The 18535-nt window shown below is 42.0% G+C and overlaps 1 protein-coding gene across 1 annotated transcript; it reads right to left on the minus strand.

Annotated features, from left to right (window-relative positions):
• Positions 1-4640: 4640 nt before the first annotated feature.
• LOC136431147 (short transient receptor potential channel 6-like) lies at positions 4641-18524 on the minus strand. Its single transcript, XM_066422414.1, has 14 exons — positions 18396-18524; positions 17669-17817; positions 16142-16264; positions 14644-14778; positions 13907-14062; positions 12988-13202; positions 12400-12547; positions 11752-11952; positions 11340-11444; positions 10618-10734; positions 9887-9984; positions 9423-9612; positions 8186-8338; positions 4641-7180 (listed from the first exon to the last, which is right to left on the minus strand). The coding sequence occupies exons 1-14, from the start codon at positions 18463-18465 to the stop codon at positions 6776-6778; spliced, it is 2265 nt and encodes a 754-aa protein (XP_066278511.1). The 5' UTR covers positions 18466-18524; the 3' UTR covers positions 4641-6775.
• Between the last annotated feature and the right edge of the window lie 11 nt (positions 18525-18535).

Here is an 18535-nt window from a genome sequence, read left to right on the forward strand (position 1 = left end):
CTGGCCAAACTACGCTCCCGCTGGGACGGAGCTTATATCAACAAACACAGGAAAGGTCTGGCCCTGTGCGGGACAAGTCAAAACGATGAATATAAGGAAATGTGGAAGCAGCAGGCACTACAGAAGGCATTATACCAAGCTTTATGTGGTTTGTAAAATGCAGTAACTGTTGTATATACCACACTGGATGTGGACCACAGTAAGAAAAAGTTCTTGCGCAGATATAGATAGTGACATAAACATCCTCAAAATCAGGATAATCTTTAAAACAGATCCCTGCCATGCTACCCATCAGGACCTGACTGAACTCCCCTCCAGGGTGTTTCACATTTAAGACAGAGACACGAAGAAACAGTAACAGGTCTCACCCTCCAAAAAAAGTGAAACAGGAGGCTTTAGACAGATATTGTAGGGGCAAGAGTCGTGGTCACTGCCAACATATTAGACGGAATTGTTAAGGGGGCATTCGCAACAGTAGTAGGTATTGACAGCACATGCCTCACCTTCCTCGTAAAATTCGACAGTGCAAATACAAGAAAGATTTACCCAAATGCGGTACCCATCAAAAGACAATGTTCAATAAGTTCTCAGTTACAGCAAGCGGACGATCCAAGCACGACGAGAACAGTATCCTCATTATGATATTATGATATTATGATATTATGATATTATGATATTATGATATTATGATATTATGATATTATGATATTATGATATTATGATATTATGATATTATGATATTATGATATTATGATATTATGATATTATGATATTATGATATTATGATATTATGATATTATGATATTATGATATTGTGATATTGTGATATTGTGATATTGTGATATTGTGATATTGTGATATTGTGATATTATGATATTATGATGTTATGATATTATGATATTATGATATTATGATATTATGATATTATGATATCATGATATTATGATATTATGATATTATGATACTATGATATTATGATGTTATGATATTATGATATTATGATATTATGATATTATGATATTATGATATTATGATATAATAATATAATAATATAATCATGGCAATCATGGCAATGACAATCATGGCATATTATATTATTATATTATTATATTATTATATTATTATATTATTATATTATTATATTATTATATGATATTATGATATTATGATATTTATGAATTTCATTGTACCAAAACTGCACCACTGCTAGGTGCGGAAAAGTCACATGTCTATCAAAATGTGTATGATATGGAATGAAGTGTATGATATGGACTGCAATATCGAACCTTTGTGGCCCATATAATGATATATATAACCATATATATCTAACCATATATATCTATATATATACCTGTACCACCAAATGATCTTTAACCTAATCTAGACTGGACTTATTCGCCCCATCATAATTTCCAAATGGTATGGTGCATGATCAAATTTGCATTATGTCCAGAACTGAGTGCTCTGTAGCCTCACCTCCAGACACGTTATGTTGTTTCCCAACAGCAGCATCTTCTCTAGGCCCTTCATCCCCGCAAACGTGCCGCTTCGTACAGCCTGAAGGTCGCTCCGCCAGATGGTCACGATGGTCACCTTTGTCAGCTTAGCAAACGCCCCGACTTCTATTGTCGTCATGTTACAATTCACTAGCCACATACTGCATTTTGTGCCACACGGGGTCTTTGACAGAAAACTGATATGGGCAGTGTTTAGGGTACCAATGTTGTCATCGACGATTAAAACTATTGTCCTGTCCTGTTGGGAGGGACTCCAAGTGACACCCTGGCCTTCAGCTGTGACAGAGCTAACGTTACTTGACACACTTAAACGACGTGTACAGTCGTAGCAGGACATACGTTTTGGGGACGAATCAATGAAATAGAAAGGCCCTGCGTACTCATTAAGAGAACCGCCTGTGATCCATCTGGAACTATACCCAGCAATGTCATGCCGGTACTTTGATCCGTGAGTACGTCGACTGTCACCAACACTACATCTCAGCACGGACACCTTCTGACAGTCTTGCCAGTCCCCTGCCTCTACACACGACACCGTCAGACCTACAATCAACGCTAAATAGAACCTTACTGCCAACTTCACAGGCATGATGACAATATCACTGTCTCAAATTAGTTACTTCCAAAACCTACAAATGTTATCTGTCAATTTGACGCCTTTTCAAAAATTGTCTCAACAGAAATAAACACATGAACACTAGCTGCTGCACACTATCTGTACACTTCGAGAAGTGCATGTAACTTCAAGACTTCAGCACAAGCGCTCATCAAGCTAGCCTCCGATGCAGACTCCTCCCGGCTGTTTTCTTTTTCTAGTTACATTTTTTATCCAATTACATTTTTTTTCTCTTATTGCTGGCCGGGAAAGTAGCCTCCGATGCAGACTCCTCCCGGCTGTTTTCTTTTTCTAGTTACATTTTTTATCCAATTACATTTTTTTTCTCTTATTGCTGGCCGGGAAAGGAGTCTGCGTCCAGTCGGCGGCACAAAAGGAAATTAAAAATCACTTAGTGGCAATCGGCATGGACTTGTGAAGTCCGCGCTCCGCGGAGGGTGCACGCACCGCTGGCTCCACGTTCTCACACCGTAACCATGCGCCCTGCTTTGTCCCGACAAGTTTCTATAACTTGAGGTTCATCGGGGTCACCGTCTCTTTCAAAATACGAAAGTCAGGAACTTACAAGGTAATACAGAACCTCCTTGGTTTGACATACGCCCGTAATTGCTGATATTTCCCGAGAGGAGTGTGTAACTGTCGCAAGGGAGGTATGGGGTGTCCCTAGGTTGAGGCCATCAGAGCTGCCGTCAAAGGAAAGATTGTTTGGTGGTTTCTTGGGACTAGCGGCTGCGGTGACCACGGCAAATTGATTCGTTTTCAAATCTGGCTAATTCCGCAACTTAGAAACCAAAGATGATGTTGCAAATTAGCCTAAGACATGTGGATCTGTTTTAGTAGCCGTCTGAAGTAGCGACCTCACTTGCCCCCCTCCCCAATTCTGCCTGTTACGGACTGACACATAAACATCAGACAAAACTATCCGACCGCCTTCAATAGAATAAATGCCCACATCGATTTAAAAGATAGTTTGTCTCGACGACGTTGCTGACCCCGACGTGTGTGTTATTTTTTTAGCTGGAAATATAACTCTCGTAACAAACCAGGCGTGTGCCAGGTCCATTCAGTCATTTGTTCCTCGCGTACGTGTGAATTACCCTTGCGCCAACATGTGAATTGCCCTTGCGCGAACATGTCAATAACCTCTCTGAAAGACTTTTTTAATCCTCTTTCCTTTGTGCCGCCGACTGGACGCAGACTCCTTTCCCGGCCAGCAATAAGAAAAAAAAATGTAATAGTATAAAAAATGTAACTAGAAAAAGAAAACAGCCGGGAGGAGTCTGCATCGGAGGCTACATCAAGCAAAGAACTGCGCAGATTGCAGTACAGAACGCAAAGATAGGCAATCAATATCTTGATAGTAGGATTTTGTATACAGGAGACCTATCAGCCTAGAATTATGGACTTCTATTCCAACCAATAAAAAATCCGGTTTGGTTTTATTTTTGAAAGATTGCATTGCCAACCAATATCTTCATAATGACATTTTGTAAACAGGAGACTCATAAGCCTAGAAGTATGGACTTCTAATCTATCTACCGATAAAACTATGTCTGTTTTTGTGTCTAGGTAAAAGGGAACAGATATCACCGACCAACTTGTAACCAAAGCGCCCAGACATACTGTTAACACGTTGGAGACAAACTACCATCGAAAGAGGGACTTTCTCTGATTTGTAATTACCGTGCCCTCCACTCATTACAAAAAAATTGGAAGTCTCCGATTAGAAAACAAACTAAGACAAAAGTGTTTAAAGCATGTATAGAAGCAATTCTTCTATATGGCTCTGAATCCTGGGTTATGACGACGACACGCTCCAGAAAACTCGATGGCACTTACACGAAGATGCTCCGTGTGATCTACAATACACCATGGTGGAAGCACGCTACAAATAAACAGTTATATGGACCATTGCCATATGTCACCACAGTGGTGAAACGTCGACGGCTGAGTCTCGCGGACCACGTTTTACGTAGTAGTGAACCAGCGGGAAAGCTTCTGCTTTGGAACCCGGACGCAAACAGAAGGATTGGTCGACCAATCACAACTCTCAAGAAACTCATAGAAACTGAAACTAATTTGGAAGGACAGGAACTCCTTTCTGCAATGAATGACAAGAAATTCTGCAGGACCAACTTCTTTTGCTGCACCTCGTAAGAGGAGGAACGATGATGATGATGTAATTACCGTGCAGTCCCGCTTTCTTGCAGCCAGCTGGATTGGGGTAACTGGAACTGTAGTAAAAAGCTTACATCTGAATAGGGCCCGGGGCTGGTATAAGTTCATACGCTTTTTTCATGCACTGGAACTCAAGGTGCTGCATCACTCGTTGTCAGAAAATGGTCAGGTTTTGATCCATTTGTACTGTTCTTATTGTTCATGTATCAGATTTTCCTGCTGTGTGACAGGGGAATATAAGGGATCCTGTCGGCTCTGGTATCACATACGGCATGACATACCGGTGTAGCCATAACACGAACATGAAAAATAACAATATACACAGAAAATCTGACTAAACTGATGTAGTTTATTCTGCAACCAAAATCAGCGCAAACACAGTAGCTTCGGTAACTATATACAATAAAAGTTCATTCCTGACGGTCTCAATACATTCAGTGTCTGTCCTTATCATCAGTCGTCTGATGACGTCACACAGCGAGTGAACAACTTCTTCATCCGGTGCCATGGTTTGTTCCTGCCGAACCTCTGCCGACCCGTCTTCACGTTGTCTTCCTCAAGGCTCAGAGCGTGTAGCCTACTGATTTCATCCGCGAACTGGAGGTTGACTTTCCCAGGCCCTGAGGATATGAAACCGACGTCAACTCTTGGTACAGATGACTTCGGTGATGGGATTGTCGGATTCCCATAAGCAAATAGCCATGAGGTGTTACAGATGTCTTCATCGTTTTGAACAAATGTCGTGTATCCGTTCTTGTGATGATGATCATCCTCATCAAACAGCCACGAGATGTTGTACACATCCTCAAAATTGGTCGAGTGCAGGTTTGGTGACGAGCATCTCGCTTGCTGCTTCATCAGAGTACACAAGCAGTGGGAATCGCGATCGGCAACAGGGATCTTGGTAGCCTCACAGACTTTAGATGATGGTGAATCTTCGCAGTCTCCGTCACTGTCCGAGCTGATTTCATCATCTGCAAACAAGCTAGATGGAGAGGCAACGGGATCTTCCTCATCTTCGGAACTCTGGCTTGAATGTCGGATGTCGTCTTCCAAATCGGACTCCGAGTCGGTGAACAAGTCTGACCCACTGTCATCACTACTGATGCCCTCTGACTGGGTGCTGTGAGGTTCTGGAGGATTTCCCAACAGGGTTTCAACTTCTCTGTCGATCTCACTGCTGTCCACCCATGACAGATCCACCAGGCCTTCGGCCAGCTGGCGGACGCTGTCGCCAAGCGACGGCCGGGACGCCACCGGAGCCGGCCTGGTGTTAGAACTGAGCACCGATAGAGTAGACATCTGAGACGATTTGTCTTGTTCGTTCAACACAACCGTGGATTTTAGGATGCTGAATTCCCGGCAAATTCCCGCGTGTTGCTGATCGGAGAACGAAAGCCACCGGTGTGTTTCGGCTGTTGTCAAGGACAACTTAACATTTAGGACAACCGAATCTGTTCTGGAACATGTTTATTTTGTTGTTGTTCTACAACAAAAACCTTTCATTGTAGGATTTCCGAACTGGCCAAGCTTATGCTCTCGTCCGACACAGTGCACAGTGAGATACACGCTTATATACCGAAACAGATGATGAGCCTACTCGATTGTATATATCAAAGACGTATGCTAGCCCTTAATGTATTTAGTAGTTAGGGTGTTACGTTTTATTCTATACCTCTATTTTGTACTACGTTTAATAGTTGTTGCCATACATTGTACCGTGTACACTTGTCGTGCAATAAAGCTCTGCTTTGACCAAACTATTGAGCAAATCTAGGTTAGATCTGTAAATCGATTTTAAATTCCTATATGTCTGTCTTACTGACATTTTGGAGATCTAGTCATATCTTAAAGTGCACCGTTATAGATATTTTAAATGATCTTTCACTAACTAACAACCAGTGTTTTAATAAATACTATGTTTTAACACGACAACACTTACCCTGGTGTGTATACATGTATGTACATTGTATGTACCAACATAACTCTGACTTAACTTTCTCCCTGCTGCCTAACTCTGTAATCAACAGAGAATGGGCTGCCAAACAGCTACTTCAGTGTGCTTAAGGTTAGATAATAAACTTGTGGACATACCGGCTGATAAGTATCTAATGCCAGCTCACAAGCGGACTAGAAATAGTCATACTTTTAAGTACCAGAGTTATTAGCCAAGGATTGATGTGTTCAAAAATTCGTATTTTCCGAGAACCATGGTAGAATGGAACTCGTTGTCATCAAGTATATCCTCACTAAATAGCTTTAGAGACCGGTTACAGTCAGATATGCGAAGACTAGGTGTAACAGACCGTTTGGTGTAATATAACCAGCTGCTGCCGCACCGCGTGCCTGCGAAGCTGGTGTGTTACGCCTAACGGTGGTTATACCGGCTATATAGATACAGATACAGGTTAACAAGCCTGCCAGGTGGTATATTGAATGAAGATTTCAAAGATATGCTATACTGCTACTCAGTGTTCTTGTGTGGCCTGGATGTAAGACCCTCATTGTTCACCAATAACTTCCTTCTATGTTTGTTCTGGTTCGTGCGCTGCTGTACTTGTGTCTGTAAAGCCGAGAACTGACCCTCTATTTTCATCATTTCCTTATTGTCTACCATTCCTGCCTTGATGACCTCCTTGGTCACCGAGCTGAGGTCCTTCTGCAGTTTCTGTAACCTTGTGGTCATCTTGTCCTGGACGCCGGACATCTGGCTGACCCCCGGCAAGTTGCTCGGCATTGCGAACTCTTTGCGGATAATAGCGTAGATCTCTTCAACTGTAGACGGTTGGCTGGCATCGAATGTTTCAAAAGATGGGAGCTGGAAACCGTTTCCGTGCTCGGGGGAAGTACTATCACCATCACCATGTTCCTGCATGGGGGAAATTTGAAATATTAGTGAAGGTGGCCTTTCCTCTATACCTATGTACCATACATATAACCTACATTTATCTAACATTAATCTGTCAGGTTACATAAATCTGCCACTTTGAAAAACAGTGGGTTTGAGAGGTCTCTAGTGCAGCACTCCCAGCAAGTATACACAGTTTAGATATACAGGAGTGCATTACACTGGGGGATGTTGGGTTGAAGATCTGTTTGGACATATCTTTTCAGGATGGCGGAATGATGTACCCTGGTGGAATTGTGTTATTTGATGTTACTTACCAGTCCTCAAGTATATTGATTGTATTAAGGCGAATTATGGAGTCTGTGTCATTTTACATGTATAACACAAATTCACCTTCACTTTCTAAATGTAGATATTTGCAAAAGTGTATGGTAAATTGCTGGTATTACATTATCTTTATATGCTACCAGAGGACCTGCCAATAGCATTCATCTCTCTACAGTGCCACCTAGTGGCTTTAGGCATCACTGCACCGAGGAAGGTAGCAGAGGGTTCCTACCAGAACGTTGGCAGGTAGGGCCATGTTGATTTGATTATATGGATTGTTGTCTGCATACACCCCCCCCAAAGTTTTTGACTAGGAGTTGTACAAATTTACTGCAAAATGAGCTACTGTATGCCATGAATTGCTAAGAAATATAGGAAAATGGATACTTTTGTCATAGAATGCCAAAGTCAAAGAAGAAAATGTGAAAGAACATTATTCATCCGTATACCATTAATATTGATATGTGTTTTAGTCCTTTGCTCAACCTTCCTGGCCACTCGGATTCCATAATGAAGGCAACTTGTTTTTCTGCCAAACTTTTTTTCACACGCTTGCATCAGTTTTGGGGTCCCAGAGGATGCCATCCATGTAATTGATCAACATGGCAAATTTTCACTTTGGTTGCATTCTAAGAACTAATACCAACCTGGTGGAACTACATGATTATGTACACAAGGCAATTGTCAAATAATCTTCACCTCTCCATTACATCCTCTAACAAGTCTGACCCCAGACGTCACCAACGTCTGCAGCCCCATCAGCAGGTTCAAGGGCACGGGAAGGTCATCGTATCCGCGGAACTCCATCACCAACTCTGCACGCGCAAAGTTCCAGTCCACGTTGGCGCTCTCCTGAAGGTTATACGAAGGAAACAAGATTCTTAAACAAGTTTTAACTGTAATTTCCAACACAAGAGATTGGACATACCCAAATATTCGACCGTACGACATCGGTCTTTGTCAAGGAGTGATCCATCCACCGCTGGGATGACGTCACGTTATGCAGATAGCAGATAGCATAACGTGACGTCATCCTAGCGGTGGATGGATCACTCCTTGACAAAGACCGATGTCGTACGGTCGAAAATTTGGGTGTGTCCAATCTTTTGTGTTGGAAATTACAGTTAAAACTTGTTTAAGAATGATTTCAACCAACACAGATGAACTTTCAAGCTAAGGAAACAAGATGTTTGAAAATGTTCCAGATAGCTCTTCAGTCACACCAACTTAATTTCTTCGCTTTCCGATTTGCAACTCTTTAAAGAAAAATTAGTATCGTTTCCCTCCACTTCACTCCAAAATGCTCACAATTTGGGACTAACCAACAGTTCAAGAAAGTCCTTGTCTTTCGTCTTTTTACAGTCTTTCCATTTATCAACTGTATCTAAAAGTTTAAGATAAATCGTGGTTTCATCCTGGTCGAGAATACCTGTATTGAACGTTATGATGGCCTAAGTATAATTGACATGAATAATATCATATTGTACCAAACCGATCAGTTTGGCGTTACGCAGCTTGTACTTTCAGTACAAAACTGGTTATCAAACAAAAAATTCGCCAAAAATTGATATTTCAAAATATACTCGTAGGCACGAGTCATTCTTTAAGTATTACTATCATGTACATCCCTGCAAAGTTATATTGATAAACATCGAAGTACAAGCCAAGGAGAGCGTTTTTTCTAAAAAAAAGGGGTGTGGCCTTATAAATCTTGATGACGTAATCATGACATCATATTAATTTGCATAAATCATCACCTTGCTATAAGGTACTACCTGAAAAAAAATTAAGGTTGAGGAAGGTTTATAAAGATTAAGAAAGGGTTTTTTTCAAAAACATCCCAAAATTCCTCAGCCACCCTTCAACAATACCTTAACTGATTATGCAGTACAAACAAACAAACAAACAAACAAACAAACAAACCAAAACGAAGTACCCTGATGGTCGTATAAGTGTCACTCATCCTCGCAGTGAGCATGCTGAGTAGAACGATGACTGCGATCAGCAGGTACAACATGACGAGTGATTGGCCCGTGTAGTTGGCGGGCAGGAAGCTTGTCCTGAAGTGGTTGATGTCAGACAGGCCAAACAGGGCCCAGAACAGCTCAGGAAGCGCCGAGGATATCCTGAAAGGGGCAAATATTGAAAAAATCTTAGTCCTTGAAAAACACAAAAGTTAGGTGCAACAGCTTGTTCAGTGATATGACCTGAGCTGACCAAGGGCAGTTATACCAGCTATAATGCCTAAATTCTGATCATTTGTTCTGGCCCCCTAAACCTAAGATAGGGGTTACAGAACATAGGGGTGTCGGAACATTACAGGGCCCTCGGAACATAGGGCTGTCCTGGCCCCTCACCACCCCCCCCCCCCCACCCCAAAAACAGGTAATCGTTTCTCACCCCTGTAGCACGTGAGGTACGCCGGCCGGTAGGGCAGGGTCCACAGCTGTGGCCTTCTCCGTGATGTTCACACCTGCCAACACTGCTGTGGAGTACACCTGATGAGGGACATCACCATTATATTAGTAGCAGTTGTATGCAGTATTTGGTATACAGTATGACATACAGGTAACATGCCAGTGCTGCAACAATGTTTAATAGGGGCATTCCGGATCAGTCCTTCTTTTACGGTATCACACGGGCTTTCATGGAATAGTTTTGCGTGCGCCAATATTGAAAATACGAATATAGCATTTAGACATTGGCATTAATGTTCTTACCATTTTTGTGCAAAGACACCAACTTTTCTCAACTTCTCGCACATTTCGCATGGAAATGTGTTTTTTTGGGTGTGTGTACAATGTATGACGTAAAAGGATGCCAGGTCCCAGTCCTCTCGTGGGTCGGGCTGGTACACCATGCTGACAGAGTGTTCTATATATATAGCTGCAGGTGTTCCTGACACAGGGTTGGCAGGTTGACACTTCTAAGGGTGAACACTTTGATGTCTTTCTTGGCACACTCCATCCAAACCAAATACCACAGGTGTTCTACAGCATCAAGTAGCTTGCATTTTGATACCAGTAAGGAAATTTGTAAACTGACCTGAGCAATAATTATTGACCCGCTGACCAGAAAAACCTCCATGCACCGGCCAAGATTGAGCACATGATATGATCAGTCTCTCTTACCTCCACTACTCCACAGCTGAAGGCGATCAGTACAACCAGCAGCACAATCAGCACCAGGATGACGTCCTTTATCATCTTTATGAACGCTAGTTGGAGAGGACCAAATGTCTCATGTACCTGCAGTATAAATGTAGAGTGCATACATCTGTAATAATTCCATACCAATCTAATGTCTAATTTTTACATCACTAAAAAAGGGTAGCGAGTGTAGGAGCCCCCGGTAGATATAGGATGGCACCCAGGCTAGTTTTAGCTCACATTCTTCCAATGGTCTTGACAGAGAAGACAGACGCTATGTACAGTATTTTCAGGTTCATTGTACCCGGAAAATTCCACTAGCTCTTTTTGACAAGCACAATTAACGTCCCGTCCTAAGGATTGTGACCGTTTCAGGTATCATGCATGTCTGGTGAGCGACACCGCCGGGGTCAAATTCGCAGCTTCTAGTTCCAGAGGCCTGATCTCTAACCACTGGACTATGCACGCTACAGACGGAAGTATTGTTTCTGGTCTGTCTGTCCTTTTGCTTGTATTGGTGTGTGTTCAGGTGTGCTCCCGCTAGCCCCGGTTTAATTTTGTTCCAAGGCTGAGTTGTGATGTAACAAGAGACTGGCAGGATGCAAAGGGTGACTTGTACTAACAATAGTAACCGTTTGGATACCGACAGCACTACAGTAACAGTAGTGTATCTTTGATTAATATGTCTAGGAAGCTGTACTTACCTGGATGTAGTAGGTGAGTCTCATGAAGGCGATGATGGTGACCAGACCTGTGCATATGTCAGCCACAATCTGCAGATCCACTGCTACTGTCCCATCACCTAGCATCTGAAGTCATAACAGAAGGAAGTGACTGTCTCATGACATTTTCCCAGTATAACATTGTGATACCATATCTGTGCTTAATCCCTGATCTGCCTGTGTGAACTCTGAAACTGCAGTGTGATACCACAGTGTTGACCCCTGATCTGCCATGTGAACTCTGAAAGTATGGTATGATACCACATCTATGCTTGACCCCTGACCTGCCATGTGAGTTCTGAAACTATGGTGTGATACCACAGTGTTTACCCCACAACCTGCCATGTGAATTCTGAAACTACAGTGTGATACCACAGTGTTGTTGACCCCTGACCTGTCGTGTCAACTCCACCAGGACCTGGCAGAAGGTGATGGTGATGAGGAGGAGGAACATGAGCAGGTCCACGGAGTTGGCGGAGTTGGTGATGTACAGGAGGAAGCTGGGGGCCTCCACCATCTGCTTGGCCTCCTGCAGCAGCTGTCCTGCCAGCCAGAGGGTCAGCAGGTAGTCGATCGCTTCCAGGGGGGCGTTCACCTTTTCAAGAGGACAGCAAAACATTACAAATAAGGAAACAAATTCTTTTCTCAGTTTTCTGATGGCTTAGACCAGAATTAAGTCAGTGTGCTTTTCTTTCTTACCAAGCTACTGTCAGCGTTCTTTTAAAGTTCATTTTCATTTACAACATCAGAGCTTACCAGGTCAGTCCCCTTCTCTTCTAAATAAGTGTGTTAGGTTTGAACATAGTTTCATCGGTACACAACCCTATTTTATTCTTCTACAGTCATTGAAATGTTCAATTGATATACCAACCTGATGAAACTATTTAAGAGACAGTGTGTTAGGTTCTTTTATATTTTGAGGTTTGACACTTGAGGCTAACACCTGAAGCTTCCTCATACACAGGGCCGCCGGCTCTACATCACCATCCAAAACACAAATCTCAGTCTCAATCATTACCACTACAACAGGTAAAATTCCCACCTGAAAGGGTCGCCCACACTGGATGACCAGGATACAGATGAAGACAAGATACGACATCAGGTTGGCCCAGAACTTGATGAGCGCACTGTGTCGGCAGTCCACAAATATGAAGTTGAAGTATCGGTGAAAGTGGTCCCTCCATTTACACCTGCCAGTGAAGGGAAAAACAAAGTATTTTTGAAATATATTGGGTTGTCATGAGTTAGCAGAGGAGAGATCACCGTAAAGGCCACCAGAAAATAAGACCAAGGGAAAAATTTCTAGATTTGCAGAACTTCAGTAAGAGGAAGGTCTAAATGTAAAACAAGCATCTCTCCAAAGAACTTGTATGGGAGAAGACCTTGGGCTGCATCTGTAAAGAAAGCTAAAATGAAACCAAAGTACTATATATATATATATATATATATATATATATATATAGAGAGAGAGAGAGAGAGAGAGAGAGAGAGAGAGAGAGAGAGAGAGAGAGAGAGAGAGAGAGAGAGAGAGCTTTGTATGTAAATGCCTTTAGCTTGTATGTTACCAATGCTATGTATTGCTAAGGTATGTAGTATGTAGCAAGTATGCATTGAATGAGTTTCTCCACACCTGTAACAGCCTGTCCCTTCCTCTTCATTGCCACAGGCTGTACATGTTCCACAGATGAGCAGCAGGCCGTACCCCAGGCCTGCTAGTGGCAGGAGTACCAGGGATGAGATGTACAGGACCACCAGCAGCCATGCGGGCGTAGACTGGACTATGGGCAGGAGTCGGTCGTACCACAGCTCACGGAGCAACCGCTGGACAAACGTGGTCGCCATGAACTGTGGAGTAAGCCAATACAACAGAATAAGTCGGTCTGTTTATTTGTTTTGTATAACAAGTAAACCGCTTTTGTGGATAACACACCATTTTTGTATAGTAAGTACAATCTGTGTAAGGCCAGACTGTAAGATCCACTCATCACACTGGGAAGGACCCCTACTCTTTTCGTTAAGTGTGCTGGTTCCTGTAGTATGCTTGAGGTACAGTGTAGGTCTCCTCAAACACAGGTCCTCTGAAGTTACATCACATCCAAGAGGATGACCATAACCGAAGCTAGGTACTTATTTTCACCTGAGTGGAGTGAGGGAATTTGTGTTAAGTGCCTTTCCCAAAGGCACATCATTTGGGCCTGCTAGGGATTCAAACCCAGAACCTGTAGATTCATTAGTTAACAATCCCAACCACAAGACCGCTTTGCCACCAAGTCAGTATCATGTCTGATGTGCATCACATTATTTAGACCAAAATGACAACCTCTGGACACCTAAAACTGATGTGAGTGAAAAAACCCACAAAAAGATTGAAATTATGAAATCTAAGTTACCACAAACTTTAAGATTTTAAAATAATTGGACAGACAGAACAAGATACAATGTTATAAAACAATAGGTCCTTTATCATTGTGTCTTGTAACATCTGCTAACTTTGTCTTTTTTTTAATGAATCTACAATTTACGCCTGTCTGAAGTTTTTGTTGCTGCACCTGTTTGTGTTTCTTGGTGAAAGCGAGTCTGAAGATGTGTGCGTTGTTCTGCAGAAGGATGACCCTGGCCTGGTCCATGCTGTAACACTCCTCCAGCAGGGCAGCGGCCAGGTCCTCACACTGACCAGCAAGGTCCTTGTAGTCAGGTCTGATGTCCTAAATTTTACATTAAAAAAAGTGTATTTAGAGAGATCTACTTGAATGCGGCATCAGTAACGAAAGGTAAGCACACTTAAGATATCCACGTCTTCAAGACATTCTTGAGAAGGCCTAGATAACACTGATTGTTTTTCAAATGTGGCGGTCTTAGGATACCTGGCAGAATTATGAAAGTTGATGTTGTGTATCACGAATATGACATTGAATAAAAAAAGAAACACATGTACATTGTTTGTTCATTTGTTCAGATCCTTGTAGTGCCTAGTGGCACATAGGGAAGCAAATTTCCTTGCTGTTCTTTAGCAGGGTATATTTCTTTCAGGAACGAGTTGCTAACCCTGCCCCTTCAACGTGCTCCAGGCACCTCATGGAACATGGGACCCCATTTCACCTCCCTTCCAATTGTCCGGTGAAGCCCCAACCAGGAGACCATTGCCGAGTTGAACTGGAGTGTAATTGGAAACAGGAGCTCAAGTGTGAGGCTGCTACCAGTTGAGCTACAGGGACATCTTCCATGTACATTGTAATGGTGTTTAGTCATCATTACAAATGGAGTATGATAAGGAATGAGAGAACACCTGTTTCACATGTGACAGCTCCTTGAAGACATCGCGGAGGTGTAAGGCTGTAAAGATGGGGGAGGGGGTTGCCAGGATGACTTGGGTCTCACACAGCATCTTTGCTGCCTGTACGTCATTGGCAACCTGATGGTCCTATGGAAGAAGACATTTGTTGTTGTTGTTTATTGGACTGGACTGTAAAGTTTTATCCACTCACACCAGGATGCACCCCTTCTCTTTTCAATAAGTGTGGTTGGGTCAATAAGTGTGCTCGAGGTGTGGATCTGCTCAAACACGACACCTTACCAAAACTAGGTACTCATTTTCACCTGAATCGAGTGATACAATATTTGTTATGTGCCCTTCCCAATGGCAAAGCATTGGGGCTTACCAAGCAGCCTTTGTAACCCCTGCTTCAGATCCAGAACCTTTAGATTCTAAAACAACAACCCGAACCACAAGAACACCTTGCCACCTACCATTTGAAACTATGGATTTTGTCCAGAATACTGAATAGAATAATTTTGGCAAGGATACTGCACAGAAAAACATTCTAGCTTACTCCTTGGTTCAGAAATTGTGGGTCTTCCTCTCAAGTTTTTTCCTTGCTAACAACTTTCTTTTATGAAAACCAGCCACCAATGTTCTTGTTGATAGAGTAAAGAGCATTCAGTGCATACATGACCTTTTTAAGCACTTCGAATTACTTCCCTTTTGAAACAGTTGCTTTCAGACTGCCAAGATAAGAATATATGGCTTTCTCCTTAGTGCTGAAACTGTGTTGGTTTCAACTTGAGCGTGTTTTTTCCTTGTAATTTTGTTGACATGCAAAACAGCCAGTAGTGTCTTTGTTGATTAAATAAAGAGCAGTCCATGCATAATTTAGGACACAGCTTGCGATCTGGAAGAGTTGCCGACTCTAGCCATAGAAATCTTGTTTGGAGTCTACTAACAGAGATCGCAATTAGGACCTCTGCTGGTACAATTGGCAATTCTAGGCATCCCAATCAGAGTCTGTAAATTTTTTAATATATTTATAAAAGACAGTCAGAACTTTTGAACTTTGATTCATGTCAGATCCACGGATTGTCTGGAAACTCAGGATTTATAAAAGGTTGACTACTCCAACACATTCCGAGCATCAACCTCTGTCAACAGATACACTGGATGAGATCTCTACCGGTAGAATCTACAATTCTACCAGGTTGCAATCTCTACCCTGACATGTGCATTGAATGCTCTTTATTTTATCAACAAAACACTGCTAGCTGTATTGCATGAAAAAAATGCAAGGAAAACCAATCTCAAATGGAAAACACCGCGGTATCAGCACCAAGGACAAAAGCTAATTTTTTCTTGGCAGTCTGAAAGCAAATGTTTCAAAAGTGAAGTCACTAAAAGTGCTTAGAAAGGGTATTAATATGTGCATTGACTGCTCTTTACCCTATCAACAAAAACACTCTGGTGGCTGGTTTTCATGTGGGAAAATTGTAAGCAAGGAAAGATGAATTCTCACATATCGCGATCCGTACAGGAAGGGGCGGTACAGAGTCTCGATGGGCGTCTCCATGTTGTTTCCTGCCCGGATGGTCGGGTCTGCTCCAGCCAGCATCAAGTCACGCATCACCTCTGGTCTACCCTGGAGGGGCAGAGAGGTTAGACATTCACACTCATGGTAAATACTGGCTTTAGCATTGGAACAATGGATCGTTGCATTCATGACTGAAGAGTAGCCAGAGTTTGAAATTTCAACTGTATGTATGTATGTGTGTGTGTGTGTGTGTGTGTGTGTGTGTGTGTGTGTGTGTGTGTGTGTTTGTGTGTGTGTTTCTCTCTCTGTCTCAATGAGAACAGTCCCTGTTAAAAAATTTTCCCTGGCTGTCCTTTTTTCCCCCTTAGACTGTAAACTCACCAAATGCGTCATTTCTCTACACAGGTAACAACATGTGTAGTCATCAGGCAAGTTAGTGCCAAGGTCACATTTGGTGTTTCCATTTCAGGAAAATAGGTATTCTGTTATACATCACAGATATTGTTAGATGCTTAGAGTTATTCAGTTTTCAACAGCAATTGGATACATTCTATGATTCAGTAGTATTATCATCATAATCATCATTGACTGCTCGTTTGTGTAGGTGTAGTTATCTCTTGTAAAGTTTATGGATTTCTTTGTTTTATCTTGAAAAATCAGATTGCAGTGAAGTTAAACTAACATCAACTTTGGAATGTAGCATTTTTGTTTGCCTATTTCATTCATAAAGCTTATGGCGGTGTCATAAATTTTCTTTTAGCACAAGTTTCAGAAAAAGGAAGGGGGTCGTAGGAAACTGAAATGAAGAGGATAAGTAATTAGAATACAAACTTATTTCTGTTTTTTTGGTGAATTTCTGGTGGAATTGTCTCAGACAAGGAATATTGCATCATGCATGTATCACAGTGTAAAAGGGAATTGATTTTTTGTATGAGCCACCTTCACCATTTTGATGGTAAGACCATGCTCTTGTTGAATTTGATTGAACAATTTAGAGTTGTGTTTTCCCAGAAACCTATTTCAAATTGAACAAATAACCTTTTGAATGGAAAATTCTTAACCAATAAAGGTAAAAGGCCAATAATGATAGTTTTAGACGCAAATACTACACATCACAAACAGTTAAATAAACATTGACTTTTTATTGACCCTTTATGATTTAATCATTTGTTGACAAAGAAAACATTTTCCATGCAGATGGTCTAGGCACTACAGCTGCAATAGAAATTTCAAGAAGCAGACAAGATACATCTAATTTCAGTCATCTGAAACAAAGTTTTCAACACCATCAACTAAGAATGTTTTCTCTGTGCAAGGTGTGTTACAAACTTTTTCTTGGCTGTTGTTTTGTTCTCAAGACTGTTGACTAACTAAATGGATCATTTTTCTACATTGATATTAAGATCAAATACATGCATAAACATACAGATGTACCGCATATAATCCAAATCATAGCAAGACTTGTCACACCAAGGACACTACACAACAAGCCCCGCCTAAATCTTCAGGCACCTCTTCGGCTGTCCTGTGCAGCGGTGTGAGGCCCTCCTCGGGGACACTGTTGATGGCGGCCGCTCCGCCGGGGGTAGAGGTCAGGGCTGCAAACATCTCCGCAGAGTTACCGTGACCCTTACTCAACACTAGCTGGTACGGCGTGTTCCCTACAGTGAAATAACACGACATAGCGTACATTTAGGAAGGTTAAGCATCGATCCGAAAATGCGTAGCATTTTTTAGATTCAATCTGTATAAGAGGAATTTTTCTGTGAGTTTACAGAAATTTTAGATGCCGTCTGGCATCTGGACTTTACCTTCTTTTACATCATTCAAAATATGCTGTTCATTCTGATACTACTAATTCTGTAGACTGGGCAGGTTAGATCTAACGTTAGGTCTGTATCTTTGATCAACATCAAAGTAAGGGAAAAATAAATAATATTGTTTGAAGACTTCCCCCAAGCACCTGGCAGTCTGCTATCAAGGCACAACATTTATGTACAACTATGTCTAACCCTCACAAAATGGGGAACAATACACAATAAACTGTAAAGAGTGAGTGAGTGAGTGAGTGAGTGAGTGAGTGAGTGAGCGAGCGAGCGAGTGAGGAGTGAGTGAGTGAGTGAGTGAGTGAGTGAGTGCGTGAGTGAGAGAGAGAGAGTGTTCAGCACTGTTGATCAAGCATGATCGAGCACCGAGAAAAACGAGAGTTGTTGAGGAAAACGAGAGTTGTCATCTTTACCTTTCTCGTCTACTTTGCTTGGGTCAGCGCCGTGTGACATCAGCAGCTTTACTGCCCTGCAGTTACCCATCCGAGCTGCTAGGTGGAGTGGTGTACATTTATCCTTGTCACCTTGATCCTTGTTTGCACCTGTTTGTAAT

This window comes from Branchiostoma lanceolatum, chromosome 3 (genome assembly GCF_035083965.1).
Source record: "Branchiostoma lanceolatum isolate klBraLanc5 chromosome 3, klBraLanc5.hap2, whole genome shotgun sequence".
Classification (NCBI taxonomy): domain Eukaryota; kingdom Metazoa; phylum Chordata; class Leptocardii; order Amphioxiformes; family Branchiostomatidae; genus Branchiostoma; species Branchiostoma lanceolatum.

Bases quoted from the DNA above. Each gene is read 5' to 3' on its own strand.
- LOC136431147 (XM_066422414.1), bottom strand. From the start codon at position 18,465: ATGGGTAACTGCAGGGCAGTAAAGCTGCTGATGTCACACGGCGCTGAC. The intron at 17,818-18,395 runs GTAAAGATGACA...ATTTCACTGTAG, and splicing joins AAGCAAAGTAGACGAGAAAG to GGAACACGCCGTACCAGCTA. The intron at 14,063-14,643 runs GTGTTCTCTCAT...TGTAAAATTTAG, and splicing joins AGCTGTCACATGTGAAACAG to GACATCAGACCTGACTACAA.